General features: G+C 50.9%; 1 protein-coding gene across 11 annotated transcripts in view; it reads left to right on the top strand.

Annotated features, from left to right (window-relative positions):
* The window catches only part of BTBD16 (BTB domain containing 16), a 57,780-nt gene that overhangs the window by 14,996 nt on the left and 17,957 nt on the right, over positions 1 to 24,827 (top strand). For all 11 annotated transcript variants that reach the window (XR_014827081.1, XR_014827082.1, XR_014827083.1 and 8 more), the window contains exons 6-10: positions 2,420 to 2,509; positions 3,784 to 3,898; positions 10,004 to 10,073; positions 11,315 to 11,445; positions 20,898 to 21,017. Coding sequence is in view for 8 of the 11 variants with exons in the window: in XM_084995756.1 (XP_084851882.1) it covers positions 2,420 to 2,509; positions 3,784 to 3,898; positions 10,004 to 10,073; positions 11,315 to 11,445; positions 20,898 to 21,017 (526 nt within the window). In the remaining 3 variants the exon portion in view is untranslated. The remainder of the gene's footprint in view (positions 1 to 2,419; positions 2,510 to 3,783; positions 3,899 to 10,003; positions 10,074 to 11,314; positions 11,446 to 20,897; positions 21,018 to 24,827) is intronic.

Raw genomic sequence — 24,827 nt, forward strand, 5'->3', positions numbered from 1 at the left:
CCTAGCCGGGGAATCTCCATATGCTGCAGAAAGCAGCCCTAGAAAAGGCAAAAAGACAAAAAAAAAAAAAAAAGATTTGGCCCTACTAAGATAACTGCTGGCAGTGGGGCCTGATTGGGGGACATCAGGGCAGGTGCAGAGATGAAACCTCAGAGCCCGGACTGTCACAACTTCCCACGGTCTCCCTGCAAGCACCACCAACTGCATCAGGCCCCAGGACTCCAAGATTTTCAGTGGGCACAGTTCCTGTCATGGCGCAGCTGAAACGAATCCAACTAGAAACCATGAGGTTGCAGGTTCGATCCCTGGCCTCACTCAGTGGGTTAAGGATCCAGCGTTGCCCTGAGCTGTAGTGTAGGTCACAAATGTGACTTGGAACCCGAGTTGCTCTGGCTGTGGCGTAGGCCGGTGGTTACAGCTCCGATTCAGGGACTCCATATGCCGAGGGTGCGGCCCTAAAAAGACAAAAGAAAAGATTTTCAGTGGGTACAGTCACAGCCCTTCACATGCCCTCAATGATGGTTTCCCGTTCCTTCTTCTGTGTTCTTGAGAACATCAGCGCTGCCGTCCCGGAGTTGGCAGCAGAGAACGTTTCCTGGGGTGGTGGGCTCTGGCGAGATGCAGCCCAGCTTGAGGCACCCTGTGCTGGCCACACGAGGCTGTCCCAGAGGCTCAAGTTCATTCCTCCGAGTCCAGGCTCGGCTGTCCTGAGCAGCACACAGTTATTCTCCTTGAGAAAAACCAGGGAGGAATTGGCCCTCTTTTACCAAAAACAAAGCACTTGGCTTTGAGGGGAACCTCAGAAACATATGCTCAAATTATCACCTTCCTATCAGATTGTGAAGTTTTACTTATAAAAGCTACCTTCCGCTGGCAATGGCCTAGCTGGTAATATTCCTTTCTTCCTTCAGTGAGTGGTCAGCCCTTAACTTGAGCCAGGCCTTGGGCTAGGAACTTAATGCTGGGGGTGGGGTGGGGACGCGCCCACCCGAGATGATGACGAAGCATGAGAAATAGCTAGCGTGACACACAGTGATCCCAACTGTGCTGCCGGAATGCCTGCTGTGTCAGCCGCTCATGTGCGTCCTCTTGTTTACTGTCCCCTGGGGCGATGGGGGAGTGACAGAATGGAGCCGGCAGTGGGAGGCTAGGCAGAGACCTAGGACAGAAAAATGCTCCAGAAGCAGGAACGGAGCCTGGCGCTTAGTAGGGTCTCCATAAATGGTCGGAATGAAAGCCTGAACAGAGTGGGGGGCCGTGTGCGTGGCAAGGGGGGGCTCCACGGCCCTGCTTGCCTGAGGAACACGGATCTTCAGTCTCCTTTTCCCGCCTTCTCTGTAACTGCAGAAGGTGCTATACTTCCGGGTTCCTGACTCATGTCACTTTTCATTACCTGGCACCTTGAGTTCACTAGGCTTGGGATTCTGGCCCTGGAGCCCATTCATCCCATCCATATTCAGCCAGTACTTACTGCACATCGGGGTGTGCAAGACTGTGCCGGGGTCGGGGGCCGGAGTGGCAGGTTCACCACCCGAGGTGCCTGCCCAGTGGATGGTAACCAGTGTTAACAGCAGGTTGGTTAGTCCAGGAGGCAAAATAAAGCCAGTTTGGGGGAACGTTTGGGTGGGGAGCTACTTATATAATAGAGGATCAGACGGGTCGCTGATGGGGAAGGGAGGGAGCCCCACAAATCTCCTGGGGAACAAACCACGAGGAGGTAGGTTTAGGGTCTGCTGACCTGAAGGCCAGTGGGAGGATCTCGGGGCCACCGGAGGAGCTCTGGCTTTGTGCCAAGGGCGTGGAGACCTGCATGTTGCAAGACATTTCAGACTAACTGCGTGGATGGGGAGGCTGCCGGTGATTCCCTTCCTCCTAGAAGCCTTGGTGGCAGGGGTCCTCTGCTGGGAGATCTCTGGGGCAAAGTCTGAGGAGGCACTGGGAGGTCGCCTGAGTTCCTCTCATCCTTCAGCAGACGGGGCTGTGCTCCTACCCGGTGCCAGGTCTGAGCTAGGGGCTCAGGGTGCAGAGATAGAGGCCCACCCCCAGCCCTCCAAAGAGGGGACGGAGGCGGTGGGGGAGGGGCCGGTAATCAATAGTTAAAACGCAGTGTGGGCATCGGCGTCCCAGCTTGGACAGCCACGGTGGCTGTGTTCAGATCGTTCAGGGAGGCCGGCAGAAGGGCACACGGGAACTCTCCGTACGATTTTTGCAACTTCTTTTGAGTCTTTCAACCATTATTTAAAATAATCATTTCAAAACTGCATCTGCAAAACAAACAAGCAAACAAAAATAAACAAATTATAGCACGATACATGCCAAGATCGAGGTTGTGCCAGTGGTCATGGAGCCTCACACTGTCTCTTGCACCTGTCACTGTGGCTGTCACATCTGTGCCTCCTTGTCCCATTTCCTTCACTAGCTCAACTGCGTGGGAAGGTCAAAGAACAACACCCCGTGAAGAAGATAAGCATTTCCTTGAAGATCTATGACGCTCTGGTCACCAAAGCTGGTAACTACACTTACCTGTCCTTGTATTTCTGAGTGTGTCTTTGAACAAATGGCCCTTCCTGATTCGAATAGAAACAAACCCGCAAAACACCACAAACTAGAGGTACACAGTGTTCACTGCCTCCTTGTTAAAAATAGCCGGGCAGGAGTTCCTGTCGTGGTGCAGTGGTTAACAAATCCGACTAGGAACCATGAGGTTGCAGGTTCGATCCCTGCCCTTGCCCAGTGGGTGAACGATCCGGCATTGCCGTGAGCTGTGGTGTAGGTCGCAGACGTGGCTCGGATCCCAGGTTGCTGTGGCTCTGGCGTAGGCCGGTGGCTACAGCTCTAATTAGACCCCTAGCCTGGGAACCTCCATATGCCGCGGGAGCGGCCCTAGAAAAGGCAAAAACAACAACAACAACAACAACAACAACACCAAAAATAGCGGGGCAGCGAGAGAAGAGAGGAAGGAAGCTGGGAATTCTGCTAAAGAGACATGCTAGTCCTTGGAAAGACACAAGAGGGATGCAGAAGTGGAAGAGGCCACACACTTCAGGGAAACTCTCAGGTCATGCGCTGACCCGCCCCTTCCGGCCGCGGCCCCGCCCCGGTTGGCTGCCAGCAGCGGTGGCCTCCCCCAGGGGGCGCCCTTGGGCTCGGCTCTCCATCCCATCCTGGCCACCTAGAAAGTGAGTTTGGTGTTAATCTAGTGTGCCGTTAGGTGCCGTCAGGAAATTATCCACTTTAAACCCTGGGGTCCTCAGAGCGCATAGGACGCGCACTATGGCGTTGTTTGGAATCAGGTAGAACTTGGAATGAGCTGCGTCCATCTGTCTCTAGCCAGAGACCATCACATTATCCTAGCTCTTCCCGGGAGTCCTTAACCTTTTGCAAGACCCCAGATTCTGAGGAAAATCTGCTGGAAGTATGTCATCTCCGGAGAAAATGAAACGCATCCCCGTGCACACAGCACTGTGCGCATCTGGGGGCAGCCACCTCCCTGCACAGGCCAAGGACCCCAGGTTAGGACAGAAGCCCTGGACCGGCTCGCGGGAAGATTCCTTCACAGGAGCTTCGTTTTCTTTAGCTTCATCCTCAGCTCCTTTGAGGGGGCTGGGAGCTAGGGCAGCGTCTGCGCCCAGGTCAGAGCGGGGCGTTTTGTCTACTGCCTCCCTGCCCCAGCCCCACCTCCGCTCGGGCACCCTCACCCAGCAGGCAGGGCGCCTGCGCGTGGGGGATGCGGGGCTGTAGAACCCCCGGCTGATGACTCGCTCTCGGATGCTCTCTCCACAGCCTTCGCCACCGCCCTGAAGAACCTCTACATCCCCGAGGTGAAGATCAGCATGGAGGAGGTCCTGGGCGTGCTGGCTGCCGCCCACATTCTCCAGTTCCGCAGCCTGTTTCAAAGGTAAGGAACCGTGGCGAGGTCCGCCCCGGACAGGGTCCATGTCATGGAACATCCCTCTTACTTTGGCTAGGCGGCTGGGGGTTTCTTTGCTCCAGGGACCGCTTCGAGTCTGCGGTAATATAATAATAACTGAGACCGTAATGAACACTAGTGCGTTGTAAGCTCACCAACTGGGCCGTCTCTCCAGCAACACGCTCATTTTAACCGCTAGCTCTTGACTCATAGATATAAAATGCACGTGCGGGGATTTCTATGCCTGGGAGGAATTTCGCGGGTGTGCAGAGTGACTTCCCAATAGTGCTCAAATTGTGCTTGCTTGACAATTTCACCTGGGTTCATTTTTGGATTTAAGGGAAAAAAAAAAAAAAAGGTCTTTCTGGTGTAGTGCGCCTGCGCATAAACTGGCGGTTCAAACACCAGCTGACTTGCCACAGCGTGGTCAGCACCCACTCACTTCAGACCAAGACTTGTTTTCTCTTGTAAACAACATTTTAATTTTTTTATGCATGTTACACATGGTCATTGTAGATCTTTCAGAAGGGAGAAAAATACAAAGTCAAAGTCTGCCCATCAGTCTGACCACTGGCTTTGGGGACAGCCTTCCTCTTGGGCATTCAGACCTCGCCGCAGCCTGGGGAGGGTGGGGTCTCTGGGGGACCCATGCAGGGCAAACTAGGAGACATTGACAGCGGATTGGCATCAAATGTGGCGACTTCCTTATCCTGACAGGGGTTACCTGGGGCCATGGAGGCTCTGTGGATGCTGAAATGGGAGGGAGTGCCAGACACCTCAGCGTTTCTGCCTGCAGCCATGCCGCAGGGGAAATGCAGCTGAAATTCTCGGAGGCTCCCAGTTTTCATTAGACTTTTTCTGCAGAGCCAAAGGGAACCCAGGATGTAGCCATGGGGCCGGTGCTCAGCCCTGCTGCCAGCTGCTCCTTTGTCTCCATATCCCTCAGTGGTCTGAGCTGTGAAATGTGTCTCATTACATTTGTCCTGCCTCCTCCAGGACTGGGTAAGGGGGTATGGGCATGAAGGCTTTGAAATGGAGTGTCTGCCATGGAGAGACACTGACCTCAGCTCTTTGCAGGACCCTCATTTTATTCTCCCTGTGGCCCTAGGAGGCAGGATATTACAGTCACAGATGAGGAAAAGGAGGCTTGAGAGGTAGGTAACCTGCCCAAGGCCACACAACTTCCGGATAGAGCAGCCAGGTCTTAAGGGGACCGAGGGGCCCCGGAACCTGCACCCCTAGCACTTCCTATTCCTCTTTGCTCAGGGGGGGCAGTGATGTCACCTGCTCGTTCATGGTCCTGACCCATCCCGCACCCCCTCCCTTCAGTGGCACTGGGTCAGATGGAGTTGGCTTGGAGTCAGTCACACCTTCATTCATGTGTCTGTTCCTTCGAGAATGACTTCATGGGCTTCTCCAGGACACCAGGGAGACAGAAGGGACCAGATGGGCAGGGTCCCTGTCCTCTAAAGCTTCCTGCCCAACACTCCAGCATGAAAAGGCACTCCAGGAGTTCCCGTCGTGGCGCAGTGGTTAACGAATCCGACTAGGAACCATGAGGTTGCGGGTTCGATCCCTGCCCTATGCTCAGTGGGTTAACGATCCGGCGTTGCCGTGAGCTGTGGTGTAGGTTGCAGACGCGGCTCGGATCCCGCATTGCTGTGGCTCTGGCGTAGGCCGGTGGCTACAGCTCCGATTCAACCCCTAGCCTGGGAACCTCCATATGCCGCGGGAGCGGCCCAAGAAATAGCAACAACAACAACAACAACAAAAAAAAAAAAAAAAAAAAAAAAAAAAGAAAAGACACTCCAGCATGTGGGCCTGGCCAGGCCGTGGGGTCGGGAGCTGTGGGAGATGGGAAGCCAGTGGTCACAGGTCATGTAAAGTCTTGGGGAGAACTAAGGAATTCTGGCCTTGACCCTGAAGGCGGTGGTCGGGGGGAGTCTGGGTTTCCCTGGGATTCCCCCCTCCCCTTCCGTTGTGTGTATCACCTGCCTTCAGCCCTGTGACACATCACTGCTACTAAGTCACAGCTCCTGTGTGCATGCATTTCTGAGTGGCTGTTTCCTGGGTTGTGCAGGCAGGTATCTCTGACCCCAAAGCTGGAAGGCCACCTTCCCTCTTGGAGCGGGGCCTTCAGCCACCTTCTGTCTGTGAGCCTGGGCTGCCCTCCCCAAGGCTGAGACACCAAGCCGGGTCTTCCTTCCAGAACCCCAGCCCTGGCTTATCTCGGGTGGGGCCACAAATAGCTTCCTCCTCCGTACCTTGTTTGAAATGCCCAGGCGGAAGGGCCTTGGCTACTGAGTCAAACCCATCATTCTGCTGCTGAGCAATCCTGCGCTGGCCTGGGGCTGATGGGCTGGGCCCCAGATTCTACAGATAATTACGGTGGGGCTGGAATCCTAGGTCTGAGCCAGATGGGCCTGTGACACAGCTGGGCTGGGTCTCACCTGCCTTTGAGAGGCTGATGGGGTGGTTGGCAGGGGTGTGGCCGCGCAAGCCTTAGAGTGTGTGTGTGTGTGTGTAAACAGAAATGCCCCAGGTCACTCTGTTGGCATCACAAATCAAGGTGCTGGACGAGATCCCAAAGGTCATCTCCGCTGAGCTCCCAGTCAGGGCAACGTCACCCAGTTGCCTGAGTCTGACTCATGCAGACCTGAGGCCACCGTCTTTAGGGGATGAAGCAAGGGCATGTGGCTTTGTTAGAATCACACAACACAGTGTCTGCTTTGGCACGGCTGTGATTGTTGCCTGCACGCACACACAGACACACACAGACACAGACACACACACACTGCGATCATGGTTGTTGCCTGCACGCACACACAGACACACACACACACCCACCCACGACCTCCCTATGAATGTCTTGGGTCCCTCCAGGCTCATGGATGCTGGAAGGGCATTTCCTCACCTCCATGCAGGGCTGAACTCCATCTGTGGGCAACTGCCTGGTGCCAATTAGATTTTCCGGAGGTGGAACCCTGCCCCCACTCTCCTTGAGCCCAGGGGGGTGGGCCCTGATTTCTGCATCCCAGCTTCCCCGACCCAGCTCATTCTGCCCACGCATCTCTACAGCAAAAGCCAGCAGCTAAAGGACACTGTGCCTGGTGAGCAGTGCCACCTGAGCCTCCCACACAGCCCCTTTCTCCCTTGGTTTCCGCCTTGCTGATCTGTGAGCCCGGCTCACAGCCAGGTCAGGAGCAAAGGAGATTTACATGCGTACATTTCCAGAACGAGCCACAGAGGCCAGCACAGAGCAGGCGCTGAGGGTGTGCATTTGTGCCAGGGGTGGGGGGACAGTGGTGGGAGGAGGCAGACGTACCAGGCAGAAAAAGGTCAGGAGATCAAATCAAAGGGGGCATGTGAGGAGAAGCAATCCGGGAGACTTCCAAGAGGAGGTGGCACTTGTGCTGAGCCTGGAAGGATTCCAGTTGTCCAAGGGTGGGAGGAAAGGGGACTTGGGGCAGAAGAGAGCATAGCAACTGGAACATGCTTGGCCCCCCAAAACCCAATGTGGCTGGAGTGGGGGAGGGGTGTGGAAAGATGAAAGAAGGGCGAGTGGGGGGGGTTAGGGTGAGCCCAGGTCATGCCGACCTCAAGGGCCATGTGAGCAGGTCCCATCTGGTTCTGTCAGCAGAGAGCCTGAACTTTGGGAGGGGAGAGTGCCCAGGGCCTCTCTGTTTTTGAATGAGACCTTCAGGATGCACCGTGAAGGAGGCACTGGGGATGCGGGAGACTGATGGGGGCAGGGAGACCTGCAGAGGCTCAGGTGAGAGACAAGGGGGTGGGGGTGGGGGCGGGGGCAGGTCGTCTAGGAGACGGTGAGGATGTAGAATTGATGGGACTCGCAATCTCACCTGCCAACCTGCCTGAGCAATGACAGCAGAGTCTCGTCTTTCCCCAGCACAGATTTTTCCAATACTCAGGACAACTCCTTATAGTGATCAGTCTCACCGTGGTGAAGGGACAGTCGTAGGATCTAAGGGGGTAACGTGCCTCGATCATGACATGATGTTTTCCATTCATTATTTCTTAGCTTGTTCCAGTAACAGTTTTTGGTGGCTTGAAAGATTACATAAAATAACAGGACACAAAATTATTTAAAAAAAAGAAAAAGGAAAACAAGGATAGAGAGGCTGGAATTGCATAACATAGTCTACACTCCCTAAGGGGACCATACTTTTGGTTTGGAGCTCCCTAGCAGCTCATATGAAAAGGGAAACCTGATCAGTAACATGGAGTTTTTAAAAGATGGCTTTGGAAAAGCACAGCTACTCTTAGTAATAAAATCCTGCTTATCTTCATCAGATGACACTGAGTGCTGCTATGACCAATGTCCTCAACTATATCCGTAGTGTAAATACAATGTAAGATAAAATTATGTTCTTTCTTGATACTGGCCAAGTCTTCACACTGATGTGCAACTTAGTTAAAGCTATTTTTCAGGGGTGTGATTCTTGGTGGTAATGAGCTCCCCAACTCTCTGCTGATTGAAGAATACATTTTAGAACATGTGCAAGACTTCCTGGATATCCTTTAAGCCTTTGTCCAAGGGCAACATGTATCTCTACTGAATTTAGGATCACAGTTGAGTTCAAGGGCTTCGTATGAGAGCCCAGTAGCTATTCTCTGGTGCCCTGTTTGATGAAGTTAATATGCCTTCAGAAAATTATGCTGAAGAGAGACATAGCAGCTGTGACAGGTATGTCACTGAAACTCCATGACCCCACCATCCACACGGCCTATCCACCCCACCACATGCTCTGTCTAGCCCGGCTCATCTCTTGAGACTTACTCCCCCTACCCGCAGTGCAGCGGGGAGCTCCTTGATGTTCAAAGTTCGGCACCTGTTTCTGCCTCAGGGCCTTTGCACAGGCTGTTTCCCTCTCTGGCAATGCTGGTCTCCCAGCTCCTGGCCTGGCCAAGCCTCCTCCTTCAGGTTTTCAAATGTCACTTTTCTGGTCCTTCCCCCACTAGGCTAGGTTCCCCCTTTTTTGCATTCCTATGGCAACATGTTCTTTAATTTTTAAACTTCAGTGCAGCTGCAATAATGTGGTTAGCTTTCTACATGCTTACTTAATGTGCATTGGCCCCACGGGTCCATCAGCTTTGTCCTTTGTATCTCAAGGGCCTCGCAGGGAGCCTGGCACATAGCTCAGTGAACAGATCCTTGATGAATAAGCAAACTAAGTCAACAGGGCCTAGTCATGAAAGGGACTGAGATTTTCATCAGAAATTTGCTCTTTGTTTTTTTGTTTTGTTTTTTCTTTTGACTGCCACGCCTGCAGCATATAGACGTTCCCAGGCCAGGGGATTGAATCGGAGCTGCAGCTGAGACCTACGACACAGTCACAGCAACAGTGGACCTGAACCACATCTTCAACCTATGCCAAAGCTTGTGCCAACGCTGGATCCTTAACCCACTGAGCGAGGGAGAGGGATCAAACCTGTATCCTTGTAGACACTATGTCGGGTTCTTATCCTGCTGAGCCACAACAGAAACTCCTGAAATTTGCTCTTTGAATCCACTCCTTTTTTTTTTTTTTCTTTTTAGGGCCACACCTGTGGCGTATGGGAGTTCCTAGGCTAGGGGTCCAATCGGAACTGCAGCAGCCAGCCACAGCAGCGTGGGATGTAAGCTGCATCTGTGACCTACACCAAAGCTCATGTCAATGCCAGATCCTCAATCTGCTGAGCGAGGCCAGGGATCGAACATGCATCCTCATGGATGTCAGTGGGGTTCAAAACCCAACTGAGCCACAACGGGAACTCCTGATCCACTCTAAAATTAAAACCCCGTAGGGCTCCTTGGGGTGCATAATCTCCGAACTGTAACACTTCTCCCTGGTGTCAAGGCTGCTTTGTTTCCTTCTGAAGCATTTAATCTGGGGATGCCCTCCACCCGGGGCTGTTTGCAACAGGTCTTGCTGGTCTTGTCCTCCAGCCACAGCTCCACATCCCTAAAACAAAGGTCTCTTCCTTTCCCTTCTGTCGAAGGGAATTGAATGAACCCCCCACCCCAACCCCGGGCTGCCCGCTTCTCTGAAAGCAGCCTGGCGGCCTCCAGAAACAGCGGTTCTCTCTCTGCAGGTGTGTGGCCATGATGACGAGTGAGCTCACTCCAGGCACCATCAAGAACTTCTACCTGGCCGGCTGCAGGGTGAGAACAGCCCAGACAAAGCAGGTAGCCTCTGAGGCACCCCCCCACCCAAGAGCCTCCGGATTCTGGGATTTCACGTACCAGGCCCCACTCCCCCAAACCTGTTGGGTGGCACCAACCTAAGTGTGCCCACGTGTTATTTTGCCAAATGAACAATTTTTCAGAAATCATTTTATTTTTAAAGAGAATAAGGAGTTCCCGCTGTGGCACGATAGGCTTGGTGGTGTCTCTGGAGCCCCGGGATGCAGGTTTCCATCCCTAGCCTGTCACGGTGGGTTAGGGATCAGGCATTGCTGCAGCTGTGAGATCACAGGTCACAACTGCGGCTTGGATCTGATCCCTGGTCCAGGAACTCCATGTGCCTCAGGGCAACCAAAAAAAAAAAAAAAAGAATATGTTAACATCCAAAATAAAGTATAAAAGCTTTAACTTGGGGAGGAGGGGATATGCAAGCTTTCTCCCCAAAACAGCAGACAACCTTCCAGGACATTCTTGGTGGAGTTGAGTGAAATTTGTCCCACATTGGCCCCGTCGGTGTGTCAGTGTTGGCAATACATGAAGCAATTGAACTTTCTCCTTATCAGAGGAGAGAATTGAGCCTCAAAGTGGGGAGCTTCTGTGATCAGTCACAGAGCTCAGTCTAGAGATTTCGGTGTGCAAGCCCTGTGATCAGACCACTTAACTAGTTGTGTGGCCACAGGCAAGAGCAGGAATCTTGGAGCCTCAGTTTTTCCATCAGTAAAATGGGAATAATAACGAACTGAGGTGTTCCTGTTGTGGCTCAGCGGGTTAAGAGCCCAGCTAGTACCCCTGAGGATGCAGGTTTGATCCCTGGCCTTGCCCAGTAGGTAAAAGACCCGGCCTTGCCACAAACTGCGGTGTGATTTGCAGATGCAGGTCCGATCCTATGTTTCTGTGGCTGTGGCATAGGCCTGCAGCTGTGGCTCTGATGTCCGCCCCTAGCTTGGCAACTGCAGGTGCCGCCCTAAAAAGAAAAAAATAAAAGAACTGATCTCATAGACTAGGATGGATTTGAACTAGCCTAGAGCAGTGCCTTGAGCTTGGCAAACACTCGGAAAACAAACATTGTCAGCTGCAGTTTGCGTGTTTTAACGAAGAGGTTTTGAGCTGGGCGGCAGCTCTGCACACCCAAGAGCACGCTTGTAGCACCGTCGCAGCCCAGCAGAGGGCGCTAGGAGTCCAGGGATTCCTTTCTCAATGGGCTTTCCGTGCCTTCTCAGTACAAGGAAGAGCTGCTCACCACCGGCTGCGAGAAGTGGATGGAGATGAACTTGGTCCCTTTGATGGGGACACAGATCCACCTCCGGAAAGTCCCACAGGAGCTGCTCCACAAAGTGCTGAGGTCCCCCAGGTCAGAGCTGGCTCCCAGGGTGTTTCTGGGGCGGGGCAGGGCTGGTGGGTGGTGGGAGGTGTTCTGGCAGGGCCGCACCCACACCTCTCCTGGACACGCCCGGTGTGCAGCCTCCTGCATCCCAAACTCCCCCGTCTGGACTGCCCCGCCACAGGAGGGGCGGCAACGTGGGCACTGTGCTCGGATAGGGGGAGGGGCGCTGTTCATCGGGGGAGGGACCCTCTGGGTGCCCGCTGTCTCATGACCCACCTGGTGATGAATTACTTGCCTAAGTAATTTTTAAAAAATTCTGTCAACATTGGGGAGTTCCCTTTTGTGGCGCAGCCGAAACGAATCCAACTAGGAACCATGAGGTTGCAGGTTCGATCCCTGGCCTCCCTCAGTGGGTTAAGGATCTGTCGTTGAGCTGTGGTGTAGGTCACAGACATGGCTCAGATCCCATGCTGCGGTGGCTGTGGTGTGGGCCGGCAGCTGTAGCTCCGATTCGACCCCTAGCCTGGGAATCTCCATATGCCACAAATGCAGCCCATTAAAAAAGAAAAAAAAAAATCTGTCAACATTAATACACATTCATTGTGCAAAATTTGGACACCAGGGAAAAGCAGAAAAAGGAAAAACCCTCCCTGTAAATTTTCTATCTCCAGCCCTGGTCCTCTTCCGAGCAGCTCTAGGCACGGACACCCAGCTGTTCTGACAGTCAAAGCTAAAACCCAACTCTTGGTGCTCCAGCCCTTTAAACCTGCCCGCCCCCAGGGCTCCTGGCCTTCCTTCCAGACACCACCTTGACCTCCCCCAACCTGTGCTCGATTCTACTTCCCGAAGTCTCTGGGGGCCTCTGCTTGGGCACCAGCTGGCATCGGCGCAGGGATGTCTCACTCAAGGCCTTGGTCTGCTCTGGACCCCCTTCCAGTCACATCTCGAGAACCAGGGCTCTGCTGATCCGACTCTGCTCTCTGATTTGCCTTTGCTGATCTGGCTTCTGGGGGTGGGGGCGGGGGTGGGGGGGGTGCTGTTCCCACCGAAGTTTGCAGGCCAGGGATAGAACCTGCACCATAGCAGTGACCAAGTCACAGCAGTGACAACGCCGGTCTTTAACTCACTAGGCCCCTAGGGAACTCCTGGCTCCTCCGTCTTATCTGCACAGCGACTGTGGGACCTTTCTTAGCCTCCCATCAGGGCCTGGCCTTTTAGGGTATTTCCAGTGTTTCACGGCTATAAAGAGCACCTTGGTGACATCCTTCAATGTACATTTATCTTCTTATTTTCCCAGCTTCCTACAAGGAAATTTACTAAGTCGGAAGGACTTGACTTTTACCAGGATTTTTCAAAAGTATTTTATTTGAGAATAATTTCAAACAAATCAGATAACCCTATCTCAATACCCTTTACCCTGCTTTGTCCAGTCTCTGCCCTGGTTGCTTTATCATTTGCATTTGTGTGTGTAATTAACACATGGTTTTTTAACCCTTTGAAGGGCAGTTGTGTGCATCATGTTCCCTTCTAAACGCTTCAATGTTTATTTCCAAATGACACAGGAGGAATTTTTCTTTCTTTTTTTCTTTTTGCCTTTTCCAGGGCCACTCCCGCGGCACATGGAGGCTCCCAGGCCAGGGGTCTAACCGGAGCTGTAGCCGCCAGCCTACGCCACAGCCACAGCCCACGGCAACACCAGATCCCCAACCCACCAAGTGAGGCCAGGGATCGAACCCGCAACCTCATGGTTCCTAGTCAGATTCGTCAACCACTGAGCCACGATGGGAACTCCAGGAGGAATTTTTTTCTAATATAATCAAAATGCAGTTAACAACTTCAGGAAATTTAACACTGATGTAAGACTATCTTAACGTCATTGACTCAACACTGCTTTAAAGCAGCTTTTTTCCTCTAATGCAGCCTCCAGTTTAGGATGACACGTTGCATTTAATTATCATGTCTTTGGAGGATTCTTGAAAAGGGTTTTTATGCCCACTGCCAACTTACTACGATGATATTCCCTTGGGGTGAATTTTAAAAACGAAGACAAAATTTTACTAAAAATTGTAACGGTATATTAGAAAATAAACATTTCCTCATGCACGTGTGGTGGAAAGCATTCTGCTTTCAGAAATTAGACCTGGGGAGTCCCCGTTGTGGCCCAGTGGGTTACGAGCCTGTCCAGTATCCATGAGGATGTGCGTTCGATCCCTGGCCTCGCTCAGTAGGTTAAGGATCCAGTGTTGCCCCAGCTGCAGCATAGGTCACAGATGTGGCTCGGATCTGGTGTTGTAGCTCGGATCTCGGCTGTGGTGTAGAGCTGCAGCTGCAGCTCTGATTTGACCCCTAACCCAGGAACTTTCATATGCTGCTGGTGCGGCTGTAAAAAGGGGTTAAAAAAAAAAAAAAAGAAATTGGACCTGGAAAGATTTGTCCTCCCATTGGTTTGAATTTACTCAGAAGCGTGCCCTCAGACTTACGGAGAAATGAGGCTAGTAGCACAGCATTCTGGGTTCTGTACTCTCTGAGATGTCGAGAGCAGCTCCAGGTCCTGGGTGGGCTCCTGGGGTCGTTTTGCCCTGCCCTGCTCCCCATGGCTCTCCCACGTGTATGTGTGCGCCCCCCCCCCCCCGCCCTCTACAGAGCAAGGGTGATGCAACCCTTGAAGAAAAGATAAACACGGCATCACTCAGACTTTTCATAACACTGTCCCTCCCTTGGAAAGACTGAGCTGTCTCGCCCTGGTAGCATTTACCCAAGAAAGGGAAAAGACGTCTGAACACAGCCAGACCGTTAGTGATGGAATAGGCCCTAGAAAACGCTGGCTGGGCAGGAAAAGAGGCCAAGAGCATGACGTGGGAAGCGTCTAGACTCACAGGTTGGGGAGACATGACTGATGCGGAAACTGGGTCCTGCCACTCCGGCCCCTCCCGGGGAGCTGTCTGCCCAGTCCAGGGCCGTCCTGGAGGAGGAGGGAAGCCTTGGGCTTGCCATCAGCTCATGTGCCCTGGAGGGACCAGGCCCACGCTCTCGGACTTTGTGCTCATGTCTTGTCTTCTCGCCTAGTGGACGTCCAGGGGCCACCTGTTTGAAAGCCAGAGGGAGGTGGGAAACAGAGGGCGCAGGAGGAGGCGCCTTGGGCCACACCTGGTGCCCCGGGAGAGTGCTAGAATTTACCAGGCTGGGGCTTCTCATCACGGCACACTGGCTGGCTGGTGGGCCTGGCACCACAGACCACACCTGCTTAAGAATGGACCTTGGGGAGCTCCCGCTGTGGCACAATGGGATTGGCCGCATCTTGGGAGCACTGGGACATGGGTTCAATGCCCAACCTGGCACACTGGGTTAGGGACCTGGCTTTGCTGCAGCTGTGGCGTGGATCACAAGTGTGGCTTGGATCTGATCCCTGGCCCGGGAGCTCCATATGCCTCAGGGCCACCAAAAATGAAGAAAAAAAAAAATGCCCCTCAGGGCGAGTTGACTTCTGCCAAGCACCTCGGGGTGCGGGCTGTGCTGGGTGCAGTGTCTCTTTCAATCCCCACAACTCTGTGCGGTAGGCACAATTATTGTCCCTAAGATAAGAGGGACAGTAAAAGGCAGGGCTGGGTTCCAGGTGCCAAGGTTCAAGCTTATTGCTGCACCATCTTCTCAAACGTAACAGAAGCCAAGTTTCCCAGCAACCAGAATTCAGTGACAACTGGGTTGTCCCGGGAAGTCACAGGGCCCCTGAGCCGCTCTGTGGAAAGGTCAACCCAAGGTCAGGGATGGAGAGTCCCTGGGCCTCACTTAGTGTAGACGGTGGCCCATCCCTGGCTAGTGGTTGTGGTGTTTGGATCACTAAGCCTTGCTGGAACAACATCCATCTCAGCCGAAGCTTCAACTTCAAGGCCATTCACCTTCTCCCGCCGAGCTCCCTTTGACCTCATCTTCCTTTGGCTTTTCTTTCCATCTTGTAAACAATCTGCGGTAAAATACAGTTTTCCTGACCTCCTGGGCCTCTGGTTTTCCGTTAATTTCCTTCTTAGAGGTCACCACTCTGCGGCCCTGTTTTACTCACTCTAATATAATGAAAGCTTCAGTCCGAGTTCTCTTTTTCTGGAAGCCAAGCTCCTTGTCAACTTAGGAGGGTGGAAGCATCAGAGGACTCTCTAGTTCTTTCTGCACAGAAGACTGCCTGCCACCAGGGGGCAGGTGTCCCCTGCCCCGATTTCCTAGCTGTGAGCCAAGGAGTCTTGAGAGCTCAGGAATGCCCAAAGAAAAGCCACCATGTCCCCTGTGGCACACCTGTCCCCCAGCTTTCCCATTGGGCATCTCTCTGAATGGGGTAGTTCCTGCAGTGAGTGCTTCTCTGACTCATAACCACAGTGCCTGCCAGCTCTCTGAAGCACTTTTAACAGGACACAGCGAGTGGGTTTTCAGGTCTCTCTCCGACAGCCACCCAGAGAGGTGCTGCTAGTGGTGTCACCCACGGAATGGAGATTACAGGGCACGAAAGGATTGCTCCCCCCATGCAGCATGAGAGCTGAAACGCCTGTGGTCACCCCCAGCCCACTGGTGTGCCCTGCTCCAGGCCTTCTTCGTCCTTATTGATGTCAAGATCAATAAGGACATTGATGGTCCTTTTTTTTTTCTTTTTCTTTTTTTTTTTTTTCTTGTCTTCTTAGGGCCGCACCTGCGGCATATGGAGGTTCCCAGGCTAGGGGTCAAATCAGAGCTACAGCTGCTGGCCTACACCCCAGCCACAGCAACATGGGATCTGAACCTCGTCTGGGACCTAGACCACAGCTCACAGCAATGCTGCAGCCTCAACCCACTGAGCGCAAGGCCAGGGATTGAACCTGCGTCCTCATGGATCCTTGTCAGATTCATTTCTGCTACACCACGATGGGAACTCCTAATGGTCATATTTTTTTTTATTATTGTAAAAAAAATTACAAAGGTGGGAGGATAATCCTAAACACAGTTGGACCCGCCTCTCCAATGAACAGATGGTGTCCTTCTGTCATAAGTTAAATAAAACATTACCAATAAAGCAGACGTCACCTGTGTGTCCGCCCCTCCAGCTCTCTTCTCCTTCCCTGCTCCCAGCCTCCCTCCCTCCCTAAAGTCAGCCAGGCTACTGACGTGGATTTGTATGAATCCAATCATGAGACTATATTACATTCTTACTACATAGACGTATGTCCGTAAATGATGCACGATATGCTTTTGCAGTTTTGCAGAGGTTTCAATTTCAAGTAAATGTTCCGACTGTGAGATGGGGTGATCGTGAGGTCCTGAAACTTACATGACTGACTAATGTCACGTGCTGTGCGCTCTCCATGTTGGCATTTATGTACCTAATTAGCATTTGTAATTTTGATTATTGTGCAGGGCTCCATTGCATGAATAGACAGCAGTACTTTCATTCCCTTCCCAGTGGCCTTTCGTTTTGCTTTGCTTCAGTTTTGCTATGACAGTCAGGGCTGCAATGGGCATCTTTGTTCTTATTTTCTTGTTCCCTTGGGCATGGTTTTCTCTTTGCTCTATATTCAAAAGGAGACCTTTATTATTATATATACTTTTCTCAAAAAAAAAAAAAAAAGAGGACAATGTCTGGTTAGAGGCAGTTTTTATACCAGTTACATCCCAGTGGCTACTAGCCAGCCGGAGTTGACACATGTAGAACAGCCCAGATGTTCCCTGATGTGAGAGGGAAGTTTGTGACCTCTGGAGTTCCCGTCATGGCGAAGTGGTTAACGAATCTGACTAGGAACCATAAGGTTGCGGGTTCGACCCCTGGCCTTGCTCAGTGGGTTAAGGATCTGGCGTTGCCGTGAGCTGTGATATATGTCACAGACTCAGCTCGGATCCCGCGTTGCTGTGGCTGTGGTATAGGCCAGTGTCTACAGCTCCGATTAGACCCCTAGCCTGGGAACCTCCATGTGCCATGGGAAGCAGCCCTAGAAAAGACAAAAAAAAAAAGTTTGTGATCTCTGTGAGTTGCATCTTAATTAAAGTCATCAGAGCTCTTAGGTAAATGAAAATATGTTCAAATGTCCTTAGAGGCTATTTCTTTTTTTCTTTTCTTTTCTTTTTTTTTTTTTTGCTTTTTAGGGCCACGCCCAAGGCATACGGAGGTTCCCAGGCTAGGGGTCAAATCGGAACTACAGCTACCAGCCTATACCACAGCCACAGCAACACTGGATCTGAGCTGCATCTGCGACCTATACCACAGCTCACGGCAATGCCCGATCCTTAACCCACTGAGCGAAGCCAGGGATTGAATCTGTGTCCTCGTGGATGCTAGTCAGATTTGTTTCCACTAAGCCACGATGGGAACTGCCCAGCATGGTTATTTGTTGAAGGAACTAACACTTTAGGGTACAGACACTTGGCCTAAAGACAGAGGGCTTTATTTCAGCAGTTACCCTTCATCATAAAGGTAAAACCGGGTCTTTATTCACGGAGCACCCAGTTGCTCCTCCATCGTGTTGCTGCTACTCCCGCCCCCCACTTTTTTCCTTTTGGGGGCCACTCCTGGAAGATTTCCAGACTAGGGGGTCGAATTAGAGCTGCAGCTGCTGGCCTACACCACAGCCACAGCAACACTGGATCCAAGGCACCTATGTGACCTGTGCTGCAGCTTGCGGCAATGCTGGATCCTTAACCCACTGAGTGAGGCCTCGGATTGAACCTACCTCCTCCCGGATCCTAGCTGGATCCTTCAACCTGCTGAGCCACAGCAGGAGCTCCATGCTAGCCCCTCTTTAGTAGGATCCCAAAGCACCTTCTAGGCTTGGGGACCTCAAGAGGGGGTTCTGCATCAGAAGTCACGTGGCTCCCCAGCCCAGCAGAGTTCTCGGTGGGGACATCCTACTGAGTGACATCTCCCCTCTGGCCTCACCATCATGGCCCAGACTGTGACACATCTGGTCCTGTCTGGCCAGAGCCAAAGCCCATGCATCTGTAGGTGCCTACAAACAAACAAGAGGAGTGAGACTGCCCCGAAATAGCGAGAGAGGTGGCTGACACTCCCATTGCCCTTTAGAGTCGCTATTTAGCTTGGCTTCCGCCCACCAGGACCACGAAAGTGGTGGGTGACGTGGCTATGATCTAGTTTGATGCCAATTGCATCTCCATGGTCAGAGACAGAAAACACCAATGGGCTCAAGACTCCTTAGATAACAAGCTGCCGGGGGCTGTGAGAGGAGCAGTTTGGGAGACGTCCTTTCCGGAGCTGACCTCCCTCCTCAGCCCTTGGTTCTTGAGAGGCCTCCTGCTGCTGCAGGCACAGTGCAGGCTCTGGGGCCAGGACCCGGCCCTTCCACTGAGGAGTCAGAGCTGCCCTCCCCTCAGCCCTTTACTGTGTCTGGGCACCGGGCTGAGCCACCTGTGTGGTCAGCTCAGTAATGGTGCCTCCTTATCCACATCCCAACCCCCGGGACCTGTGAGGACGTTAGGTTGCATGGCAAAGGGGAATTAAGTTTTCAGATGGACCAGCGGTTGCTCACGGAATGACCCTGAGATGAGAAGGTTATCCTGAATTATCCGGTGAGCCCAGAGTAGTCGAAGGATCCTTCGAGGTGGAAGAGAGAGGAAGAAAGTCAGCACCAGAGGGAGGTTTGAGGATGCAGTGCTGCTGGCTTGAAGAAGAAGGAAGAGAGAGTTCCCACTGTGGCTCAGCAGGTTAAGAACCTCTTGTAGTGTCGGTGAGGTGTGGGTTCAATTCCTGGCCTTGCTCAGTGGGTTAAGGATCCAGCGTTGCCGTGAGCTGTGGTGTAGGTCACAGACTCTGCTTGATTCCCCACTGATGTGGCTGTAGTGTAGGCCAGTGGCTGTAGCTCCGATTTGACCTCTAGCCTAGTAACTTGCATATGCTGCAGGTGCAGCCCTAAAAAAAAAAAAAAAAAAAAAAAAAAGATGAAGGAAGAGGCCACAAGCCAAGGGAAGTCAGTGGCCTCTAGAAGCGGAAAAGGCAAAGGAACAGTTCTCCCTAGGGCCTCAGGAAGGAGCACCGCCCTGCCCACACCTTGATCTTAGCCGGGTGAGATCCATTTTGTCCTTAAGACTCCTGGAATTCTAAAATAAAAACGTTGTGTTGTTTTAAGCCACTCGGTGTATGGATTTGTTACTGCATTACGAGCAGTAGGAAGCTCATAGGGCGTGTCAGCTCACAGAGCCTTCGCCTGTATCCTCACTGCTCTAATCACTATTTTACAGATGAGGGAGTTGAGGCTGCCTGGCTGGTAAGCTGGCTGCAGGAGCTTCTACAGCCAGTTTGGGGCAGAACTGACCCCTGCCCAGGTTTGACCTTGGAATTGTGTGACTTTGGATAAGTTATTCACGTTTCAGCCCTCAGTCAGGGCCGGGAATGGAATGTGACCAATAAGGCACTGACCTCAGGTGCGGAAGTTAAGGGGCCACCCCAAACCGCAGTCATCAAGGTAAAGTATATTTTGGAGCTCCTGTTGGAGTTCCCATTGTGGTTCAGTGGTAATGAACCCAACTAATATCCATGAGGATGCGGGTTCGATCCCTGGCCTTGCTCACTGGGTTAAGGATCCAGTGTTGCTGGGAGCTGTGTTGTAGGTTGCAGGCATGGCTTTGATCTGGTGTTGCTATGGCTGTGGCATAGGCAGGCAGCTGCAACTCTGATTTGACTCCTCACCTGGGAACTTCCGTATGCCGCAGGTACAGCCCTAAAAAGAAAAAAAGGAAGATAAAGTAAATTTTAGTGCAATATTTTACAATGAAAATGAATGCAAGAAACCCAAGATGAATAGATATTAAAGTTTTAAACATAGGATCGGTCTCAATTTCCACATCTATAAAAGTAAGAAATATATCCCACGGGGTTTCTATGTGGAATTAAGTAAAAGAACATATGGAAGGAGTTCCCATCATGGCTCAGCAGAAGTGAATCTGACTAGCATCCATGAGGTTGCAGGTTCGATCCCTGGTCTCACTCAGTGGGTTAAGCATCCAGTGTTGCTATGAGCTGTGGTGTAGGTTGCAGATGCAGATCGGATCTGACGTAGCTGTGGCTGTGGTGTTAGCCAGCGGCTTCAGCTCCATTTGGACCCCTAGCCTAGGAACCTCCATATGCTGCAGATGCGGCCCTAAAAAATAATAGTAATAAAAAAAGAATGTATGGAAACAGCTTGTCTCACAGTAGGAACTCATCAGATGATGGCTGTTGTTTTAGGGCAGCACAGCAGGCCGGGGAAGCAAAGCTCTAGGGGTGACGGGCTGCTGAGGGTCAAGTCCCAGCCCTGCCATTTACAGCTGTGGGACCTTGAGCAGGGCACTTGGTGTCTCTGTGTGACGCTACCTACCAGCTCCAGGGGGTGTGGCCTCCTTCCTAAACTCACTTTTAACTGTTCATTTTCTTCTACACTGTGTGGGTTTTTTTTTGTTTTTTTTTGTTTGTTTGTTTGTTTGTTTGTTTGTTTTTGGTCTCTTCCTAAAATTTCTTCTCAATCTTTCATTTTGGCCAGGTTGTTTACTTTTAGTGAGTTTCACCTTCTGAAAACACTACTTTTGTGGGTCTACTTGCAAATGAACAACAAAACACAGACCATTCCGGCGTATGAAACCATGGTGGCATTTTTCAGCAGGTAATGTAACTTAGTGTTGATTGATAAATTGTACATACACTGTATTTTGGCTTGTATCATGGGGAAAGCATCAGTGATATTATTTTTCATGACATTATTCAGAGTGCCTAGAATGCAGTTTTCTTCATGGGGCCTAAGATTATGGATAACTTTGAACCCCCAGATTATCTGAAAACGGAGTTCCCGTCGTGGCTCAGTGGTTAACGAATCCGACTAGGAACCATGAGGTTGCAGGTTCAGTCCCTGGCCTTGCTCAGTGGGTTAAGGATCCAGCGTTGCCGTGAGCTGTGGTGTAGGTGGCAATGCAGATGTGGCTCGGATCTGGCATTGCTGTGGTTCTGGCGTAGGCCAGTGGCAATGGCTCCAGTTGAACCCCTAGCCTGGGAACCTCCATATGCCACAGGTACGGCCCTAGAAAAGACAAAAAAAAAAAAAAAAAAAATCTGAAAACGTGAATCGATAGGTGAGATAGTCATGAGCTTCTGGTTCTGGTGAAAGACATGATGCAAAAGATACTCTTTTTATTCAGGAAAATGACCATACTGTACTGACCTTAAAAATTTCATACTTAGGGAGTTCCTGTCGTGGCTCAGTGGTTAACGAATCCGACTAGGAACCATGAGGTTTTGGGTTCGGTCCCTGGCCTTGCTCAGTGGGTTAAGGATCCGGTGTTGCTGTGAGCTGTGGTGTCAGTTGCAGACATGGCTCGGATCCCATGTTACTGTGGCTCTGGGGTAGGCCGGCGGCTACAGCTCCAATTCGACCCCTAGCCTGGGAATCTCCATATGCCACGGGAGTGGCTCAAAAAAAGGCAAAAAGACAAAAAAAAAAAAAAAAATTCATATTTAGGAGTTCCCGTTGTGGTGCAGCAGAAATAAATCTGGCTAGTATCCATGCGGACTCAGGTTCAATCCCTGGCCTCGCTCAGTGGGTCAGGGATCCAGTGTTGCCGTGAGCTGTGTGTGGTGTAGGTCACAGATGTGGCTCGGATCTGGCATTGCTGTGGCTGTGGTGTAGGCCGGCAGCTGTAGCTCTGATTTGACTCCTAGCCTGGGAACCTCCATATGCTGTGAGTACGGCCCTAAAAACCAAAAAAAAAAAAAAAAAAAAAATCATACTTAAAATGTACCTAAATCATTCTGGATCATTCTTATTTATATTTCACTTGGTAGCATATAACATTCTGAATTTTTTTTGACAAAAAGCATTTAACTGTACAAAGGTTTCATGGCATTAATCCAGTCTTTTATACCCTCTAAATTTATAAGTTCTAAAAGGTGTATATCTCAAATTTAAGTGAAAATTAACAATTACAGTATAATAATGGGCACCATTTACTTATGTTTGGTATACCAAATGCAGTAATTCTGACAGGTACTTTCTCTTTGTAACCTCATTTAATCTGCATAGTACTTGGGGGCTGGTTTTATTATTCCCATTTTCAGATGGGAAAACTGAGGTAGAGACGAACTAGCTTGTCAGAGACCATGCAAGTGATAATGGATGGAGTGGGACTTGAATCCAGACCTGCTGAATCCCACGATGCTTTGCTGCCCATTCCTAGAACCACAGATAGAATGTCTCTCTTGCGCCTGCTGCCGCTGGCTCAGTAGTGGTTCCTGGGGCAGGGTGTTTAGAAAGTTCTCAAGGTGGGTGCCTCTAGGTTCAGTGTTGTTGTTATCTAATTAATTCTTTTTTTTAATTTTAATTTTTTAAAAATTTTATTGGAGGAATTCCCGTCTTGGCTCAGTGGAAACGAATATGACTAGGATCCATGAGGACGTGGTTCGATCCCTGACCTTGCTTAGTTGGCCAGGGATCCGGTGTTGCCGTGAGCTGTGGTGTAGGTCGCAGATATAGCTCAGATCTGGCCTCGCTATAGGCTGGCAGCTGCAGCTGTAGCTTTGATTCAGCCCCTTGCCTGGGAACCTCCATATGCCGTGAGTGGGGCCCTAAAAAAAAAAAAACATTTTATTGAAGTATAGTTGCCTTACAATATTGTGTTAGTTTAACGGGTACAACAAAGTGAATCAGTTATACATATACACATAGCCATTCCTTTTCAGATTCTTTTCCTGTAGAGGTTATTATAAAATATTGAGTAGATTTCCCTGTGCTATACAGTAGGTCCTTGGTACTTACCTATTTTATATGCAGTAGTGTGTGTACGTTAATCCCAAACCCCTAGTTTGTCCCTGGCCCATGCATATTTCCCCTTTGGTAATCATAAGTTCAGTTTCAAAGTCTTGGAGTCTTTCCTGTTTTGTAAGTTCTTTTGTATCATTTTTTATTGGATTCCACATATTAGTGATCTCACATGATACTTGTTTTTCTCTGTCTGACTTATTTCCCTTAGTATGATAATTTCTCGGTCCATCCATGTTGCTGTAAATGGCATTATTTCATCCTTTTTAATGGCTGTGTAATATTCCATTGTATGTATGCACCACACCTTCTTTATTCTTTCCTCTGTCAATGGACATTTAGGTTGCTTTCGTGTCTTGGCTATTGTAAACAGTGCTGCAGTGAACCTTGGGGTGCATGTATCTTTTCGAATTATTGTTTTCTCTGGATGTGTGCTCAAGAGTGGGATTGCAGGATCATATGGTAGCTCTATATTTAGTTTTTTAAGGCACTGCCATGCTGTCCTCTGAGGTCTAAATCCGCCTTGTAGTGCATCTTCTTCCCCTCCCTGGGTCCTCCTCTGCCTGTGTTTTCTGTCTGTTCAGCCCCATCAGCAGTGTTTTTATCTGTTCAACCCCATCAGCTGTGTCAGCTCTGGCAGCACCAGGCAGGGGGCCGGGGTTGGGGTGAGAGTGAAAGCAGTAGTTTGTAGGCTCCGTAGTGTGTTTCATTAGCCTCAATTAAAGCTTTGTAAATGCACTCACATCATTCAAGCTGGCTGCCAGTGCGGTGGCTCTGTAGTCCAGCAGTGCCACGTGGTCCTCGAGGACCTGTCCTAGACCGGAAGTGTTACCTCCGTTTTCAGGTTTACGTCCTCTTCGCCACCTCAGCCGGATAAGGCGTGTTCGAGGAAGTTGAGAGACTCCATTTCTTTTGTACAAGTGAGTTTAGCGGATAAACACATCTTCCACATATTCATCCGCAGATGGGCCTGCTTAAGCCAAGTTTTATTTGCATTGTTCTGAAGCATTTAATCCTTTTCTGGAACATCTGTGCACCCTGTCAACTCAAGAGCCCATTTTTCCTGTCTCGTTATTTGGGGAAAGCAGTACTCAGCGCCCGAATGATATGTTCTTGCTTAGTTTCTATATAATTTGCTTTGAACCCAAATGTCGTAAATCCACCCTCCCCTACTCTTTTAATAGCCCAAGAGACACTTTTTCCCGTGAGTCATGCACACCAGGAAACGTCGCTATTTAGCACCAGGTTAGCCCTCATACTGGAAACGTCTAGAACAGGGAGATAGGAAATGAGCGAGAATGTGAGTGATTCATTTGATCTGTGTTTTTAATGTGCGAGAAGCAAGTGGGGGTGAGAGAAGTAAGGCGTGTGACCCCTTCCCCTGAAACTGGGGTTTCCTGGGCCTTCCTGGGCTGGGGCCTCAAAGGCTCTTCCCACCCATGGGTGGGTCTCCTTTCCTTCCGAGTCTGCATTAATTCCATTTTGACCCCAAACCTCAGCCTTGCCCACGTGCCTTTCCCCAAGCCCCCTGAGCCTGCATGGTTTTCCTTGTTGGAAACCGTTTGTGTATCTCTAACTTGTCTTGCTGTTCCAACCTGAAAACTGGGGTGTTATTTCCACACACACACACCCCCCGCCCGCCGCCACCCCAGCCATGTTCTCTGC

Source organism: Sus scrofa, chromosome 14 (assembly GCF_054392235.1).
Source record: "Sus scrofa isolate SSC_HxYL_T2T_F1_AM1 chromosome 14, Sscrofa_HxYL_maternal_Yorkshire_Landrace_v2.0, whole genome shotgun sequence".
In the NCBI taxonomy this organism is placed as follows: Eukaryota; Metazoa; Chordata; class Mammalia; order Artiodactyla; family Suidae; genus Sus; species Sus scrofa.